Source organism: Geotrypetes seraphini, chromosome 5, assembly GCF_902459505.1.
Source record: "Geotrypetes seraphini chromosome 5, aGeoSer1.1, whole genome shotgun sequence".
Classification (NCBI taxonomy): domain Eukaryota; kingdom Metazoa; phylum Chordata; class Amphibia; order Gymnophiona; family Dermophiidae; genus Geotrypetes; species Geotrypetes seraphini.
The window spans coordinates 244,402,920-244,423,394 of record NC_047088.1 but is presented as its reverse complement, the minus strand read 5'-3'; the positions used below and the strand labels follow the sequence as shown (position 1 = coordinate 244,423,394).

General features: G+C 38.9%; 1 protein-coding gene across 3 annotated transcripts in view; it reads left to right on the top strand.

The window, feature by feature from the left end:
- Window positions 1–20,475, top strand: part of CEP70 (centrosomal protein 70) — a 109,872-nt gene that overhangs the window by 27,053 nt on the left and 62,344 nt on the right. For all 3 annotated transcript variants that reach the window (XM_033945310.1, XM_033945309.1, XM_033945308.1), the window contains 3 exons: window positions 992–1,172; window positions 3,905–4,080; window positions 12,290–12,349. In XM_033945310.1, coding sequence (XP_033801201.1) covers window positions 992–1,172; window positions 3,905–4,080; window positions 12,290–12,349 — 417 coding nt within the window. The remainder of the gene's footprint in view (window positions 1–991; window positions 1,173–3,904; window positions 4,081–12,289; window positions 12,350–20,475) is intronic.

Genomic DNA, 20,475 nt, shown 5'->3' with positions numbered 1-20,475 from the left:
TTTATAGGCAATATTATCAAATTTTAAATAAACCTGAAACCTTTAGGATTCAGCTTTTGGATCTTCAGTGCTACAGGCAGCTACCTTTTCTCACTCTGCTGTGGGGACTGCTTAGGTACGTCCCAGGTGTTCATCATACCATCCTTATTGCACTGGAAAAAGAGATTAGGTTCTTACCTTGATAATATCTTTTCCAATATATAGGGATGGTATGGTGCATCTGTTTTCTGTCTTAGACTCGGAGCTTAGTACTTCCACTGGAATTGATCTATCAGTCCATGTAACAGTCTATATAAGTCTACAAAGAAAATAAATGTACTTAGAGTTAGTATAGCTTTGTCTTTGCGCTCCAGATTGTTGGTGTTAAAGTTATGATCTGTTTTGATATGTTCGTTTTGTTATATTTATGACTGAACAGAATAGAAGTTTTGTATAGGAAGTTTCCAGTTTTCTCTTTCTTCTCCTGTTGTTCATCTAGAGCTATTGCATGTTATGGTACAAACTGGGGGAGGCAGAACAGCACATGGAGAAGGAGGTGGAGTTTGGAAGTTTGAGTGGCATCTTCTGCAAGAGTTTGCAGGTTTGGGGATGCTACCCAGGCATTCAGCATACCATCCCTATATACTGGAAAAGATATTACCAAGGTAGGAACCTACTCTCTTTTTCAACACAACATCCCATTAAAATATTACCAGTGAGCAGCATCTCCAGAAAAGCCCATAAAATTGGTACTTCTTTTGGGGCTCACCAAGTCCCCTTTTGCTTGCCTCTACAAGGTATAAATGCGCTAGATAACATGAATGAGTGGAATTGTTCGGAGAAGGAGGGGATGGAGTAATCCTACATGCCCTCTGGCTGAGCTATACAGTTTCAGTTCCTTTTTTATCTACAAATTAAGCCCTGTGTGTGTGTGTATGAATATATATATATATATATATTTATTTATTTATAATTTAATTTAATTTATTTTATTTTATTTTTTGGAAAACAGAAATGATAGCCAACAACAGCAGGGTAGGGCCTCCCGACAAGAAAAGCGGGCAACAGAGTTAGAACAGATTCTGGAAACTGTCAAATCAAAAGTCCGGGAGCTAGAAGATGATTTTATCACACAAGCTTGTCAACAACAAACCCAAATGAAAGAGCTGCAGAAAGACAAACAAGCTTCAGAGGTAAATAAACTGCACGTTCTAAAAGTTAGATGCCAAATAAGGACTACGGATGTTTTTGATTTTTTAAAATTTTTTTTACTGTGCATTTATTTTGTGTAGGCTGCGTGCTTAAATAAAACACAGGAAAAAAAAAGGAAAATGAAATGAAAATTTACCCCATCTGCATGCCCCTGTAATAGACCAGGGGAAGATTATGGGGAGCTGGATTTAGTAGGAACAATAAGAAAAAATATACTCCTTGGAATCCGTCTGAGTGCTTGTGACCTGGTCACATCTGGAAACGGGATACTGAGCTTGATGGACATTTTGGTCAGAACTAGTTGTACACATGTTATGTAATAACCTCAAGGTAGCAGAACAGTGTGATGAGGCAGTGGCTAGAGCCAGAGGGTTTTAAGGTACACATGAAGAGAAATAATCAGTAGGAACAAAAGAGGTAATAAGACCTTGGTTTGCGAGCATAATTCATTCCAAAAACATGTTTGTAATCCAAAACACTCGTATTTCAAATTTCCCCATGAGAAATAATGGAAACTCAAACGATTCATTCCACAACCCAAAAATTTTAATACAATATACTGTATGTACTACACTCCCGCAGCGTCAGAGAGAGATAAGAAAGACACAACAAAACTGTTGTAACTTCACTGGAAATGTCCAGTTAGCTCTTTTGTAATACGCCTTGAACTGCAGGTATAGGCGGAATAGAAGTCCCTAATGTAATGTAATGTAATAACCATCAGCTCAGTTGTGATGATATGACACGTGTTTACTGTATGTACTCGTATTGCAAGACCTCGCTTATTTAGAACAGTCACTACACTCCCACAGCGTCGGAGAGAGAAGAACCAGCAGCTCAGTTGTGATGTGTGTATACTGTATGTACTCGTATTGCAAGATCTTCCTTGTTTATCAAGTTAAAATTTAATAAAATGTTTTGCTTGTCTTGCAAAACATTTGCATACCAAGTTACTTGCAATCCAAGGTTTTACTGTATATCTTTAGTGAGATCTCATCTTGAATATTGTCCAAATCTGGGGGCAGTACCTCCTGAGAGGCTTTAGCAATGGTGTTGCTGGTCCAGAGAGATGCTAGTAAACTAATCTGGGATCTACACTAAAAAGCCATGTGAGATACACCTCGGGAATTTAAATATACACCTCGGAGGACAGGAGAGAGAAGGATGAATATGATAGAAACACTTAAATTTTTCAAAGGTGTAGTATGCAAGCAATTCAGAGTAGGAGGCTTCAGTGGGGTAGATTTAGGATCAACATTTGAAAAGGCAACGAATGACTGGGATCAACATTTGAAAAGGCAGCGGATGACTGAAATGTCCCAGTGAAAGTGGTGGAGGCAAAAACAGGAAGATAATTTAGGAACATGTGGGATGAGCATAGTGGATCTCTAGATGTGAAGACATGGGGAACAAGCCAGAAATAACTGGGTTCTATAACATTGCCCCAGGGATATAACTGAGCAAACCAGATGGCCCTTATGGTTTTTGTCACAATATTCCTTTATAAACTGAAGTTAGAGGTTAAAGCAGGAGGGAATTGATAAAGATAGTCCCTTATCCTCTTACAACAAAGAGGCTGGTGACCTCCTGTCAACTAGTTTCAAATTTATTTTTATTTTGATATACCGCCTATCAAGCCATCTAGGCGATGGACATACATATTTAAAGCAGAACATAGGTGTTCAGGGTCTCATAAATAGAAACGTTAGACAAAGACATTGCATAGATGGGAGGGAGGGAGGGAGAAACTAATTACAATATAAGCCTAATAACCAACACAAACAACAAAAAGGAGCGATTCGATAGGAAGGGGGAAAATGTCTGTGAAGAAGAAGAAAAAATTGGGAAGGGGAAGTTACGGTAAATAGCAAAAGCATCTTTAAATAAAAAAAGTCTTAAGATTTGATTGAAAGTTGTTCAGGAAATCTTCCGTTCTAAGATAATTCAGTAGGGCGTTCCATAACTTGGGGGCCATAACAGAGAAGATTGTTTTCCGGGAAGTATCGTAGAAAATGTTGCGGACCGACGGAACCGTGAGAAGATTTTGATCTACCGAGCGGAGCGATCTGACTGGGGAGTATGGTATTAGCAGACGATCGATGATTGCTGGTGTTTGTTGAGATCGCATTTTAAATGTTAACAGTAGAATTTTGTATGTTATCTGATGGATAATGGGGATCCAATGGGCATTTTGAAGTAGAGGTGTGACGTGGTCATATTTCCTTTTCTTATGAATAATTTGAAATCTTCTAATCTCCTTTTGAGTAGTCCCTTGATATAGGGAGTTGCAATAGATGGGAGATCACTATGGAATGGATTAGAATATTCAGTGATTGGGATTTGAGAAGAGTGGCACGGGACCATTTAGTTTTTAGGCATTAGTTTTTAAGGACACAATCTACATCATCCACTATTTATACACTTAGCAAGCTTTTTTTGTGGGGGTTAACTCCTTTTATCCAAAATTTTTTCTCCTCTAAATCTACACAGATCTAATTGTTTCGTAAGCTACCAGGAAACTGTGAACCAGCTCCCCATCTATCAATTTGATTTTTGGGGGCAAAATGAAGTCTTGTAATAATCCATATTTGAAACTTGGTGTAGCTTATTGTCCTTTGTATATATGCAGTGTAATTTCTCATGGATAATGTGTGTCGCCAAGTTCAGTGATCACCTCAAGTCAAACTGTCATTTCTTTTCTCTTTGCTGACAGAGCCAGTATCATCAACAAAAGCAGCAGCTGCTCGAACAAGAGGAACGAATTGCACATTTACAAAAAAAGCTCCACATGCTGGTGAAGGGAGAAGAGCAACACTTAGCCAGACAGAACAAAGCTTTTCACCAGCTCCACAAGCGAGCTCCTAGGCACAAGTCTGTCCTAGATGAGCCGTAAGTACTGCCATGCATCACTACTAATATTCAGAGAGACTGGAAGAGTAACAGTGGAGTTCAGTGGTGCAAAAGTGTTTTTTCAAACTAAAGATGATAAGATCTCTCTCGTCACTACTTAACTCTAATTCACTTAATATTCTTAATCATTCATTGGTAATATCAACTCTAGATTATTGTAATTCTCTTTATCAGGGCATTACTCAAAAGAGATTAGGAGACTGCAAGTTATTCAAAATACCGCCATAAAAATTATCTTTGGCGCTAAGAAATTTAATCATGTCACCCCTCTCCTAAAAAGAAAAGCTCACTGGTTATCTGTCTCACACAGGGTTACTTTCAAAACTCTCCTTCTTGCTTTCAAAGTTCAATCTAGTCATAAACCCTCATTTATAGACAAATTGTTGATTCCTTATGAATCTCAATGATCACTACGTTCTTCCAACAATATCTTCTTGCAGTTCCTTCTGTCTGTCAGTTGTTTTACGATACAACCCGGAAAACAATCTTCTCAGTAGCCACCATCACATTGTGGAAGTCCCCAAAACAAAACGGGAAACAAAATACAATCTTCTAGCACACTTCTAAAATGAAATATATGCAAACAACAAAAAGTAGAAGTGGCTCTAATAAGCATTTATAAAACTTATAACTTGTTCTTAGTGTTTTATATTCTTCAGTGCTCAGAGACGATTTAGTTTCAGACCTTGGGACTAGCCCGTGTTGATGAATGTCAGTTTTTATCTTCTCTAATCATCGTACTATATTTTTATCGTGAAAACTTTCAAAAAATAGAAATGTGAAATACTGCATAAACTTATCTGAAATGTCTTTAAAGGTGTTTAAAGATGTTTCAGATAAGTTTATGCAGTATTTCACATTTCTATTTTTTGAAAGTTTTCACAATAGTTTTTGTTGTTTGCATAGGTTCCAGAATTAAGGACATTACACTTCGTTTTCATTCTTGACTTAAAGACTTATTGTGATGGTGAAAAGAAAGGGTTTTTCTGTTGCAGCCTGTCATAGCCCAACCATAACCCTACCCTTCTTCTCACTTGGTCGCCAGGGGCCGCTGCTTCCCAGTTTTGGTGGCAGCATGAAAATAATCTAGGAGTTTCCCCTCCCTGTTGCTGAGAAACTGTGCGCGGGGCCATAGAGCTCTGCACACCGCTGACAGTTCTGTCATTCCTTCCCAAACAGGAAGTTGCATCATAGGGAGAGGGTCTGGCAGAGCTGTCAGTGGGGTGCAGAGTGCTGTGGTCTTGCACACAGTTTCTTTTTGCCATTAGCAGACAGACAACATAGAGGAGGACCTCCCAGGTTATTTTTCTTTTTTGGGGGGGAGCTAAGGGAGGGAAAAGAGAGAGATGGAGGAAGGAAATAGGAGGAAAGAGAGAGGATGATTGGGGGGTGTAGAGACCGAGAGGCAAAGTTGATAGTTGGAGGAGGTAAGAGACAGAGGGGCAAAGCTGGATTAGGGGGAGAGGGGAAATGGGCAGTGATGAGTGGTAGGGGAAGAGAGATTGAGAAGTGATGGTAGAGTGAGGAGAGATCCTGGATGTTGAGATAACATGAGACTATGGGAGATCTTTTTTTCCTATGGGAGACCTCTTTTCCTGCATTTTGCTGGAGTTGCTGAAGTCACTGACTTGTACAGACAGGTTTCAGTTCAGATGCTCAAAATGCTAATGTGTGGCATGTGAGTGTGTAGATTAGAGAGCTGCACGGGAACGGGGACGACGGGAATCCCGCGGGACCCGCGGGTTCCCCCTTCGGGTCACGGGGATCCCGTGGGGACGCCCCCTAGGGTCGCGGGGATCCCGTGGGGACGCCCCCTAGGGTCGCAGGGATCCCGTGGGGACACCTCCGAGGGTCGCGGGGTTCCTGCGGGGCTGGATGTATTCAGCCGCGAGGCTCATCTCCCTACCTGCCCTGCCGCACACAGCCGAACGGAAGTCTTCCTGATGTCAGCGCTGACGTCGGAGGGAGGGCTTAAGCAAAGCCCTCCCTCCGACGTCAGCGCAGACATCGTGAAGACTTCCATTCGTGTGCTGCGGCAGGGCAGGCAGGGAAAAGGCAGTGGTACAAGGCGGGGGGCGCTCCGCCCCGGGTGCAGCACAGCCAGCCAGGTCCCCTGACCAACCGACAACAGGCCCGGTCCGTCAAACCTCCCTGCCCTGTAGCCGCGAATTTAAATTACTTTCGTACAGCAGCTTCAATACTTCAGCTGCTGTAAGAAGGTAATTTAGATTTGCGGCTACAGGGCAGGGAGGTTTGTTGGACCGGGCCTGTTCTGCTGTCAGTCGGGCGGGTAAGCGCCACAAAGGTAAGGGGCAGGGAGGGAGAAAGGGAGGAAAGGTGGAGTGGAGAGGAAAAGGCACTTAAGGTAAAATTGAGGGGGGAGAAGGACGCTGAAAGCACTGGGGAAGACAAAGGGGTGGAGAAGAACGCTGAAAGGACATGGGGAAGATGGGGTGGAGAAGGACGCTGAAAGGACATGGAGAAGACGGTGGGGGAGAAGGACGCTGAAAGGACATGGGGAAGACGGGGGAGAGAAGGACGCTGAAAGGACATGGGGAAGACAGAGGGGGGAGAAGGACGCTGATAGGACATGGGGAAGATGGGGGGGGGAGAAGGACGCTGAAAGGAAATGGGGAAGAGAGAGTGGGGAGAAGACGCTGGCAGGGAAGAAGACAGAGATGCCAGACTATGGGGGGAGCGGAGGGAAGAAGATGGGTGCCAGACCTATTTGGAAGGGGGGAGAAAGGGAGACACAGTAACAGAGCAAATGGAAGATGCAGCGAGAAGAGAGACAGTGGATGGAAGGAATTGAATGAGAACATGAGGAAAGCAGAAACCAGGCAACAAAAGTAGGAAAAAAAATTCTATTTCTTTTTTTTTTTGCTTTAGGATAAAGTAGTATATTAGTTGTATTGATAAAAATTTATAACCATTAGAGGCTCTGGTATAAACCCGTTTACAAAGTATGTATTCTTCCCAATTAATATTTCCAAATTAATAAAGTCTTTTTGCTTATTTGTAAACTAGTCTTATAGCCCGTTAAATTAACAGGTGCTAGAATATATATGTGTGTGTCTGTCTTTATTTCTTTTTCTCTCTCCTTAGCCGCTTTCTGTATTTCTATCTTTCTTTCTTTCTTTTTTTTTCTTGGCTGTCCACCACCACCCCTTGTCTGCTCCCCCTGTTCATTCTCCCTTCCTTTTACCTCCCCTGTGTCCTCCCCCACCCCATCACTGCTCACCTTATCCAACAGCAGCCCTTTTCCCTTTATTTTACCTCCCCCCTCTTCCTGCTCCCTCGTCCATCAGCACCTCTTCCTGCTCCCCCTGTCCAGCAGTAGGCTTCCCTTCATTCCACCCCCCTGTCCATCAGCACCTCTTCCTGCTCTCCCTGTCCAGCAATGTGCAGTTCAACAGCAGAGAAAGAGAAAAAACACTATACACTTTGGAATATGAAAAGAAAGCAGTCTACTTTTATTGTCTGGCCATTTTATTCATGTTTATCCCAGTTTCTGCTCTCTTCTCTCAATTTTCTTACCAGAGTTTGCAGTCTATCTGGCTCTTCTCTCATTCCTGTCTTCACTTCCTCTCCTACATCCATCTCTGACTTTAACCTTATCTTTCAGTTTTCCTCCATTTATTTTTCTGCATCTCTATATGCTTCTATTTCTCCAGTTGTTTGTTTTTTGGGGAGTTCTTTGGGTTTTTTTTGTTGGTTGTTGTTTGTTTTTTTTTTTTTTGCTAACTCCTCCCTTCCAGCATCTTCTCTTTTTCTCTCTTCCCCCTTTATTTTCAGTCTTCTAACCAGTATCTGTCTTGCTCCCTCCATCCAGCATATCCTCTCCCCTCTTTCCTCCAACATCTCATCTCTCTCTCTGCCCATCACCTTTTACTCCTTGCTTCTTCCAATGGAGTCGCGAGTCAGGCCTGACATATAAAGTTGGAAGCCGATTCCTCCCGGAAGCAGTCCTCCATGTTGTTTGCCGGCCGCTGGAAGGAGGGGGGAGGGTGTCAGGTCAAAAGCGCGCCGGGACAAAGGCTCGCCCAGACAATTGAGCGCAGCGTGGAGGTGCACGCTGGGTTCCCCAACAAAACCCCCCCGTCGGAGCCCCTAAAAACTGTAATTTTCTTCAGCGTGCGCCTCCGTCTTGCGCTCAGTTGTCGGCGCGCGCCTTTGTGAGCAGCCCTGCCTTCGGTCCTGTCTCGGTCCCACTAAACCGGCTGGCAATAACGAAGCCAGACATCACGGGGGCTTTCCCTCTTGCTAAATCGCTATAGGCTTTGCCAGTCTCGATCCCGCCCCTCAAAATCAGGAAGTAACTTCAGAGATGGACAGGATCGAGACCGGCAGAGCCTTTAGCAATTTGGCAAAAGGGAAGAGCCCAAGGCATCTGGCTTTGTTATTGGCAGCCGGTTTAACAGGGACAGGACTGAAGGCAGGACTGGTGAAGAGCAGAGGCTGGAGTCGGGCAAAGGAGGAGACTTACGTTTGAGGGACGGCAGGACTCCGCGTTCACTCCCTCTGTGACGGTTCGTCTTCTGACAGTGACCTAGTAAGCGCGCATGCGCACTCGTGCGGCCACATCCCGACAGAAAAGGGATCAGGGAACACGTTTCGCTACTGCGCATGCGCGGGCTAGCATTTCATTATTTAAGATGGGTTTCTACCAGAGCCTTTAATTCAGTAGCATAATTAAATGAAATAACTATTTCTGTAGTTTATAGGGACGGGTGGGGACAGAGGGGATTCCTCGCGGGGACAGGTGGGGATGGAGGGGATTCCTCGCGGGGACGGGTGGGGATGGGGGGATTCCTCACGGGGACAGGTGGGGACAGAGGGATTCCTCGCGGGAACGGGTGGGGACGGGTGGGGACGGGTGGGACTTTGGCGGGGACAGGTGGGATTTCTGTCCCCGCGCAACTCTCTAGTGTAGATTTCTTGCTGTGAAGAGTTTCTCAAGGACACAAAACAGTGCTGAAAAGAAATGCAAGTCATCAGGACACTCCATCCGAGAACCTAAGAACTGCTATGAAATGCCAAGCCTGTGCCAAAGGTGGGGGCTAGCTGAGAGCTAGCTGATGTACTGAATGTACATGTGAAGGAATGAAGTTTCGAGAAGAAGAAAGTTCCAGAAGCTATGCCTAGTCATGGCCCCCCAGGTAAGAATGGAGGTGTGGACTAGAGGTGGGCTAGATAGACAACAGATTTACTCCAGTAGAGTGGTAAATGATCACAGCCAGGGGAGGGTCTTAGAAGGCAAATAAACTTTCTGTATAAAACCCCCATGCTTTGGCAGAGTTTCTTTAGAGAAGCTGCGCCATACTTACAGAAATATGCTGGAACTCTGTATGATTTTTTCTTCTCTCAATTGTATATGTCCAGTCTGATTTATTTCTGATATGCCAAATGCTTCTAGGACTTTATTCTAATAATAAAAGTATTATTTGGCTTGAAATATACAATGTAAGTCCGTGTTTTTCCTTCACCAATGATATAAAATAAGCAGCCTTTATTTCAATGTCTAGGGGAAGGAGAAGAGAGACAGGTAATTTTGGATGCAGAGAGAAAGAGACGAGATGCTGTATGGCAGGTGGAGATAGAGACAGAGACAGAAGAGAGATGAGATCCTGGATGGCTGAGAGAGGGGAAGATATGCTGCATGGTGAGAGGGGAGAGACAGAAGTGCCCCCACAGGCACACGCGTATTGACCTCAGAGACTTAAATTTGTCCTGCCATACCCCATCTCACCCTGCATTAGCCCCACCCCAACCCCACCCAATTTTACTTTTCCCAAACATCTGAGTCACCGACTGCCTATGCTCAGTGGTCCCTCATTACATCTGACACATTGACTCTGAAGATTGGAAAACATGGTCATCATTTTCTTATCATATAACGTAGCTGCCAGGCAAGCAGAATGTGCAAGTTGATAGACTGAGTTGACTCCTGGATCCTCACACATCATCCTTGGATCAGAACCAAGCAAACTACCTGTTCACATGGAGGCATGCTGCAGCTGCATGGGAGTTTCATTTTCTGACTGTTTCATACTTGGGTGTCCAAGTGGTAGATGAAATTCAATGTGGACAAATTCAAAGTGATACACAATGGAAAGAATAACCCAAATCACAGTTACCGAATGCTAGGAGTTCACCTTGGGGGTTAGCGCCCAAGAAAAAGATCTTGGTGTTGAAGTAAAGGCTGCTTTGTTTACCTCATTGGAATAACTACAAGACAGCATTGTATCTTCCAAAACAGACAATATTCGTTTATTGTTAGTATAAAAACTTACAGTATTACAGCAGCAGAGACATATCAGAAAAATATATTGTCAGTTCAGAATATGCAATGGAGAGAAGAACTTGCACCCATATGCTTAGCAGGGGGCTAGCAGATCCCCGTAGCATAAGTAAGTGAATCTCTCTGGCTTTACCTAGAATGCATGTGTTTTTTATACAGAGAAATTCTTCCTTTGTTCCAAAAAGTACATCCCCAAATTCTGGTTATGTAATTCCCTATTTGTACATAAAATAATGTATACCTAACTCCTCCTCTCAGTCCACGCCTCTCTCACCTCCACTCCCCCTCCCCAGTAGGGGGGGCCTTGCATAAACAGAGAACTTTTGGTGAACTTTCTTTCTCCAGTGCTGAGATCACTTTATCACTTTGTAGATGCTAATAGTGGTTTTACAATTCTGTGCATCTTTGGGATGGTGTCCTTGTATGCTGAAAGTTGGCAAAGGTGACCTTTCAACAATCCAGCTGCTTGGTTCCCATAACTTGGTTCAGAGACAGGGAGCAAATGTTTTGGTACCAAGTTCTCTCATCTCGCTACACCCACATCGTCCTGCAGGGATCCTTGCTCATTATAAAAGTTTTATGGCTTTCCAGGGTGCCTGGCATATGAAGTCATACAGCACTGATAACAGTTCAGCAGAACCTTGGAGAAATATCCTCTCAGCAGGGAATGGAGACAAAACGTTAGCATTGCAAAGGCTGCAGGTGTTTACAGACAGCAAGGTACAGGCTGGGCCTGGCTATGGGAAAATATAGGTCTGTAGTGTCCAGCATACACAAGTGAAAATATAGGCCTGTAGTGTCCAGCATACACAAGTGAAAATATAGGCCTGTAGTGTCCAGCATACACAAGTGAGGCCAGTATGTCCAGTTGAATCATCTGTATGTCCAGGTTATCCATGTCAGTGTCATTGTGGGCAATACACTGAAATCTTCCACCCAATGTGTGGTGGCGGCCAAAGAAGCAAACGATGCTAGGAATTATTAGAAAAGGGATGATAAACAAGACTAAGAATGTTATAATGCTTCTGTATCGCACCATTGTGCGACCTCACCTGGAGAATTGTGTTCAATTCTAGTCTCCTTATTTCAAGAAAGATATAGAAGCACTAGAAAAGGTTCAAAGAAGAGCGACCAAAATGATAAAGGGGATGGAACTCCTCTCGTATGAGGTAAAACTAAAAAGTTAGGGCTCTTCAGCTTGGAAAAGAGATGGCTGGGGGGAGAAATGATTGAAGTGCACAAAATCTTGAGTGGAGTAGAAAGGTATGAGTGGATTGATTTTATACTCTGTCAAAAATTATAAAGACTAGGGGACATTCGATGAAGTTACAGGGGAAATACTTTTAAAACCAATAGGAGGAAATATTTTTTCACTCGGAGAATAGTTAAGCTCTGGAACGTGTTGCCAGAGGTTGTGGTAAGAGCGGTTAACAAAGCTGATTTTAAGAAAGGTTTGGACAATTTCCTGGAGGAAAAGTCCATAGTCTGTTATTGAGACAGACATGGGGGAAGCCATTGCTTGCCCTAGATTGGTAGCATGGAATGTTGCTATTTTGGGGGTTTTTGCCAGGTATAAGTGACCTGGATTGGCCACCGTGAGTAAGGGTTATTGGACTAGATGTACCATTGGTCTGACCCAGTAAGGTTATTCTTATGTTCTTATGAGATGTTGGCACAATTAGAGCCCAGAGCAGATGCCTGGCTTGGCAAAATGAAAGTGGCATCATCCTGTTTTGTGACCAGCAAACTGTGGTCCTTGACCACTTATTACAGGTAAGTAGCTTTATTTTCTGACTGTTTCATATTTGGAACAGGTTACTGTTAAAGATCATGGGGTTTTGTACTTACAGATGTGTTTGCAATTTTTAATCCATTTCTCTTTTTCAGGTTATTAAATGTAATTGACTCATATGAAAGACAAGTTTACCATTTACAGAAGAAACTAAGGTATGGCTTCCATCTTGGAAATGTATAGAAAAATGGCTATGACTGGTATTTTTGGTTTATCTGTTCAATGATTTAAGTTTATAATGTATACATTTCAAAAACTGGATGACAGACATACAGCCCCCTTGTGCCCAATATGTGGATTTAAATTTTCTATATAAAAATTGGATGAGAATTTAATGTAACGTGTTTTCTCCAATGGTTCAATTAGCATCTTTTATTTGGATAATGCTGATAAAATAGATGGTAATACAAGATGTATACTTTTGTGTAGTATCCCACATATTTCCAAAGCATCATGAATGGATGTTTTACGAAAGGTTGAGATGCTGAAAGTTTTACACGAATATCCATCACTTATGTCCCTAAAATTAGTAGTTTTGTAGCCACAGTAGTCTTGCAAGAAACTGGATTCTGTGCAAGCTGTGAGACATGTTAATGGCCTAGACCAGGGGTAGGCAATTCCAGTCCTCGAGAGCCGGAGCCAGGTCAGGTTTTCAGGATATCCACAATGAATATGTATGAGATGGATTTGCATGCACTGCCTCCTTGAGATGCAAATCTATCTCATGCATATTTATGGTGGATATCCTGAAAACCTGACCTGGCTCCGGCTCTCGAGGACCGGAATTGCTTACCCCTGGCCTAGACTAGAGAAAAAGACCAGCTCTCGATTTACACTCGTTTAAAAAAAAATATACTGTATATTTAATCACACTAATAAATTCTGAATGTTCAGTTTGCTATTAAACAGCTGAGGGTGTTCAATCAGTTCTTGGGAACTTTTTGACAAAAGTCACAAGTTCACCAGGGCTTGTCAAGCATAAAGCGCCCTAAAGTGCATACCACAAACATCATGCTGTACATCCTTGAGTTGAAAAATGTTTTTTATATACTAAGAGAATTTTATTTTTAAATTTTAAAATAAATATTAATTAGGATGTGCAAAAAATAGTAAGTGCCCAAAATATCAAGTGCAAAATCGCATTGTTCAAGAATTCATACACACAATCAAGTGTGAGCCTCATGGTAGCAGAAAGTCTCAATAATCGTCAAACATTTAAATATATCTGCTTAGAGGGGCGTGGCTTAACGCGAACACGAATGGATGTGTGATCGCGAAGCTCCTCTTCATCTAGGCAATAGAAGATAAAAATATTGTTCCCTTTTTGATGATTTAAAAAAAAAAAATAATTATTAGCGATGCTGAATTTGTGCCGTAGTTGATCTGAAGTCTAAGAAAGTGGGAGATGAGAGGTCAGAGTGCCGTTTTTCCTTAGTGCTGAAACGAAGAGATGTTCAGATTCTGACTGTGAAGGGAAGCGCCAGATAAGGAAATTGAAGCAAAACCTGAAGAACACCTTTCTCTTATGTGCTGAAACAATATTGTGAGTAGACGAAGAGAAGATAAAAGTTCAAATGAAATTTTAAGATCACGAGAGAAAAGGAGTGTTGCCGAAATTGTGGGAAAAAAAAAAAACCCTGAAGGAAGAAAGTCAGGCGAGGCATAGTGAATGACACCAACTTAATAATAATTAAAAGTTGGGCATTGAGAAAGAGAGACTAGCAGCGAGAGGAATTAAAGAGAGATAGAGCTGTGGCGGTTTGAAGCAGACCTCTCTTGCCCGCGCTGAACAGAGACCCTGAGGGCAAAGAATCGGCGAATTTTCTCTTTACTGAGACAGCAGGAGATTGAAGAGGATGTTTGCTGGAGCGACGAGGAATATTTAAAAAAAAAAAAAACTTAGCGTGAATGACACCAGCCTAATATTATACTTGCCAAACCTAAGTAAGTGTTGTTATTCCCCCGTGCTGAAAACTGACTAACAGTTTAAAAAAAAAAAAAAAACCGATCTTGTTGTGAGGCTGCTATCAGTTGATTTCTGTGGTGGTTTGATTTCTCCTGCCGGCGCTGTTTCGGAGCCCTAGAGTGGAGAGTTGAGGAGATCAGTTTTATCCTTCGCCGGTTTCTTTTTGTGAAGACTGACAATTGAACAGAAAAATTTGATTCGGCACGGTAGTGAGAAGGGCTATTAAAAATTTAAACTGACTAAAAAAAAGTAAAAGAAAGACCGATTCTAATGTGAAGCCGTTGTCAGTTAAATCCCTGAGCTGTGGCGATTTGAGGCAGCCCTCTACAGCCAGTCGGAGCCCTGGGAGATCAACTAATTGCCTGATGCCAATTTTTTATTTGTGATATGAAAACAAGACACTGAAAAGAATGAAGGCAGTTTATTGAAAAATACATAAGTCAACAAATAGAAAAAAAATAAAAATAAAAAAGTTCTTACTGACTTTGATAAAGGACTGCTGCCTGTCAAAGAAAAAGGAAAGGATAAAATCTCCTCAATTTAAAAACTGATTTTGGTGAGAAGAATAGTGCCTATCAATCTAAAATTAGGAAAGATTGAAATAGCCCTCCTCTGTAGATTTTGATGAGAAATCCTGAGGGTAAGGAGCTGATTTCTCTTATTATACAGTGAGAAAAAATTGGTGAAAATAATACCAATTGAAACTACTCTCCAACGAAATTAAACTGGAAACCTGAAGGAAAGGATTCAAAAATTCCACATAGCAAAGCATCGAAGACGAACTAATATACACTGTTGTGGAAAAAAATCTTATTGAATACTGGGAATTGTGACTGAAAAAAGAATTTTGTGTCTGCTAACAACTATAAAGAAATAAAACCTAAGAAAAAGGAAAACAACAACATGGCAAGCATCAGACAAAACAAAAATGAGGCTGGCATGTCAGCAAAAAGACAAAAACAGGATCAAATAACACCAAGCAAGATCCCACTTCCTGCTGAAGAACCTGACATATTGAGTAAAGCAGAAGTTATGGAAGAACTAAGACAAATTAAACAAATGCTTAAGGAAACTGTAACCAATATGTCTGAAATGAAGGAAGAAATATTAAACATTCACAGACAAATGGAAAGTAATAACAAAAGAACAACTGAATTAGAATCTAAAATGGAGGTCATAGAAAGTGAAGCAAACAGATGCAAAAATGATAGTCTGGAATTGAATAAATTGAAAGATCAACTCGAAGACTATGAGAATCGAGGAAGAAGGAAAAACATTAAACTTTTTGGAATACAAGAAAATTTAGAAAGAAAGAATGCTATACTTTTTCTAGAAAACTTAATTCCAAAAATATTACAACTGGACTTGAAACAACCACTAGAAATAGAAAGGGCGAATAGGATCCCAGTTAAAAATGTAGAAAATAAAGGCAGGCCAAGACCACTAATTTTCAAAATGCTTAGATACCAACAAGCATTAGAAATATTAAATGCTGCAAAGAAAGACAAAAATCTAAATTATAAAGGATCCAGAATATGGTTTTTGCCAGACTTTGCTAAAAACACAGCAAATAAAAGAAAGAGACTATTAGACATGAGACCTCAACTAAAAGAAAAGGGTTTTAAATACGGTCTATATTATCCGGCAAAAATGAGAGTATCATCTGGAGATAAATCCTTGTATTTCGAGGATCCAGAAAAACTAAAAGCTTTTCTTTCTAAACCAGAACCTATGATATTTTAACATAAAACATTAAGATGGGTTTTGATGACTTTATGAAAAATTATAAAAGTATGAAATATTGAAATATCTAAAAAAAGAAAAAAAAATGGTATAAAGAAAAGACAATAAAAATATATAAGAGAGAAAGAGCAAGATATAGGAAAAATATTAATAACATACTAAATATATGTTTAAGATAAAATTTTATGATGTAAATAATAATACTAAGGAAATATAAATTAAAAACTGTTAAATGGATAAAGATACATTAATGAAATGTTATGAAAAAATGACTAAAGATATTAAAGGTTAATATAGATAGATAGAAGGGGAATTTGATTGAATACTGATTGCCTAGAGGGGAGGAGAATGTTCGGGTTACAGTTCCAATGTGTATCCTTAAGCAGCCATTATATTGGGTGGGAAAGGGAGGGAAAAGGAGAGTATTTACTAGAATGATTAAGGAAAAAATAAACAAGGGATTAGATACTTTAGGGGTAAATATGTGTGTCATGAAAAACATTTTTTGGATTCTAAATATGAAAGAAAAGGGGAAGAAGATTATATTGATAAGCTTTAAAATATACAATGTCTTTTAAGATATACTCTATTAATGTCAATGGCCTGAATCATGTAATTAAAAGAAAAAAGGTATTAGCATTCTTAAAAAAGCAAAATGCGGATATTTACTGTCTGCAAGAGACTCATCTTAATACAAAAGAATCACAAAAATTAACGGGTGGGTGGGTAAAAGAAAGTTTTTTTGCTCCAGCAGAGGGTAAAAAAGCAGGGGTAGCAATTCTTATAAATAAAAAATGTATGGCCAAGATTAAGGTAATAAATTCAGACCCACATGGAAGATGGATACATGTTGATATAGGTATGGGAAATAATGCCCTGACGTTGTTTAATATATATGCCCCTAATTCGAATCAATCAGAATTTTTTAAAAAATTACAAAATATGTTGTTACCACTGGCTACTTCTAATTTAGTAGTGGCTGGAGATTTTAATGCTGTAATGGATCCAATATTGGATAAAAAACCAAGTAAAAGTATAAAATCTTTAGGTTTAGATAATTTGGCTCAATCATGCGATCTGAAGGATATATGGCGTATTCTTCATTTTAATGATCAGGAGTTTTCATTTTGTTCACAGGTTCATAAATCATTTTCAAGAATAGATTATATTTTTGTTTCAACAAATAAAGTGCAACAGGTGATTAAAGCTACCATAGATCCTATTATTATTTCAGATCATGCAGGAATATGGATAGAATTACAATTTGATAATTTGGAAAAGGATAGATCTCTTTGGAGATTTGATAATGCACTGCTTGTGGATGATAAATTTTTAGAAAATTTTAAAACACAAATTAATGATTTCTTTCAAATCAATTTAGTGGAGGATACATCTTTTGAGAATGTATGGGATGCATTTAAAGCAACTATGAGGGGTAATATATCATATTCAGCTTTTATTAGGAAACAGAATAAAATGCAATATATAGAATTAGAAAAAGAAATTAAAATATTAGAAGCTAAATTGATAAACAAATGGGAAAATGAGATATTGCAAGCTCTTTTGAAAGCAAAAGGTAAATATAATGAATTAACTTCGAAAATGATAAGAAAGGATTTGTTTTCCAAACAAGCAGTGTATTATGGAAATTCTAATAAGGCGGGAAGATTATTGGCAAATTATCTTAAAGCAAAAAAAAGAAGAACTAATGTTAATGGGATAAAAGATGATAATGGTATAATAACAAATCAAACAGATATAATTTTAAAACAATTTCTTAAATTTTATAAAGATCTGTATTCCTCTGAGCCTTATTTGGAGAGACAAAAAGATGGTAAAAATTTTTTAGATTTAATTAATGGACCTAAGGTTCCTGATCATATAAAACGGAGTTTAGATGAACCTATATCATTAAAAGAATTAGAAACAGCATTGAGATCTCTTAGAGTTGGATCCGCTCCAGGTGGTGATGGTTATACAGTAGAATTTTATAAAACATTTCAAAATATCCTTTCCCCACATTTACTAAATTTATATCAAACACAACTTATAAAAGGTGATATTAAAGGTACTGTGGCTGAATCAATAATAATTGTTTTGCCTAAGCCAAATAAAGATCCTACTTTGGTTTCGAACTACAGGCCTATATCTTTAATAAATGTGGATAATAAACTTTTGGCGAAAATTTTGGCTTTGAGATTAGCCAAAGCTCTCCCACATATTATAGATATGCATCAGACGGGTTTCGTTGCTAAAAGACATTCCTCTAATAACTCTAGATTATTATTTCATATGTTAAATTTATCAAAAAAAATAGATGAACCAACTTTTACAGTTTCCTTGGATGCAGAAAAAGCGTTTGATAGGGTAGAATGGAATTTTATGTATCAAGCTTTAGAATGGTTTGGTATAGGTTCTGGATTTATACAAATGGTAAAAACTTTGTATAGCTTCCCGATTGCAAGATTAAATATTAATAATATGATATCTGATGGATTTCAATTGCGGAGGGGAGTTAGACAGGGTTGTCCTTTATCTCCTTTGTTATTTGATATTATATTAGAACCCTTATTGTTAGCAATACAACAAGCGGGGGAGATACAGGGCATTCCATATTCAGATATGGAATATAAAATCTCGGCTTATGCTGATGATATTTTGCTTTATTTGAAAAATCCAGAATCTACCTTATCTTCTTTATTGGAATTAATTAATAAGTTTGGTAAATTTTCAGGTTATAAAATTAATTGGAATAAATCTGAAATTATACCCTTGAATGTTCATTGTGTAAAAGGATTATTTGACGATTTTCCGTTCATATGGAAAGAAGAAGGATTTAAATATCTTGGCATTCAAGTTAAAAATACAATTGAAGATACCGTAAAAGAAAATGAAAAATTTGTATTAAAAAAAGTTACGGAGTTATGTGAGCAATGGAACCCCTTACATATTTCTTGGTGGGGGAGAGTTCAAACTATTAAAATGATGATTTTGCCTGTAGTTTGCTACCAAATGAGTATGATACCTATTTACTTTCAGGGGTCCTTTTATAAAAAGCTTAATAGTATTTTAACAAAATTTCTTTGGCTTGGTAAAACACCTAGAATAGCCTTAGTAACTTTGCAAAAATCAATTAAGGAGGGAGGGGTAAATTTTCCAAATTTTTATAGGTACCATCAAGCCTATATTCTACGTCAGTGTATGTATTGGATCCTCCCAGAACTTATAGATAATGCACCAGATTGGTTATATTTGGAATGGCGCCTTATGTTTCCCCTAAATTTAGTTCACCTTCCAAGTATTAACATGCCTAGAAGATACAGAGAAAATAAAATTTTAATGGATACTTGGAAAACATTGAGATTTATAAGTAAATTAACACCTATTCCAATAAATAAATCAACTAATCAATCTATATGGATAAACTCCAAGATCAAAATTGGCGGAGCTCAAATCCTTTGGAAGAACTGGATTAGTGCAGGCATTAGATCTCTAGATGATGTTATTTTAGAAGGTAAACTGCTGGATTTTCCACAATTGCAACATAGATTTGGTCTTAGTAAAACACAAAGTTTTAAATGGTTGCAATTGAAGCAGGCCATTCAGGTTGGGTTCCCTGAATGGAAAACATTGAATAATCAATATAGTTTAAAGTTCTTATGCTTTCAAGCAGACTTCCTAGGACATCAAGCCGCATTGTGGTATAAATTAATATCTGGATATTTGAATAAAAAACCAAAAAATGGTCTAAGAGATATTTGGAGCATTGAGATTAAGCATCAAATTAATGCATCTCAATGGCCACTAATTTGGTCTTGGAGAATGAGATGTACAGTGTCAGCATCTATGAGACAAACTTGGTTCTTTTTATTACATAGAGCTTTTTGGACCCCTACACGTTTACAAAAATTAGACAGTTCTAAGTCTAATAAATGCTGGCACTGTAATCTAGAACCAGGGACATTAGATCACTTATTGTATCATTGTCCCTACATTAAAACTTTTTGGAATTCAATTTGGCCACAAATTAATAAATTGATGGAAAATCATATATCAATATCATATGATACAATATTATTTGGAATGATGATGAGGAAAAAAAGTCAAATTACACCAGAAAATAACAAGCTTTTATTAATTATGACAGGAGTTGCCATTCAACATATAACTAACAACTGGAAGAATTATAAAAACCTAAATTATACATTTTGGTGGAATACAATTTGTCATATATACAAAATGGAATGAGTAATAGCAATACAAAGAGGGACATATACTAAATTTATAAAAATATGGGGGCCATTGACAAAATATTGCAATGAATAAACAATAGAATTTTTCTTCTTCTTTTCTTCTTTTTAATAATTTTTGAGTGACACACATAGAGGGGAGGTAATGAAAATAATTTTTACATAATATGATATAATATGATATATAATATGCAATGTATGATTGAAAAGTAATAGAAGGGTGGGGGGAGGGAGAAGGAGAAAATATATTTAGAACATGATGTATTAGATATAAAAGTGATATTGTGTATTTATCAATTGTATTTTAATATGTTGTACACTT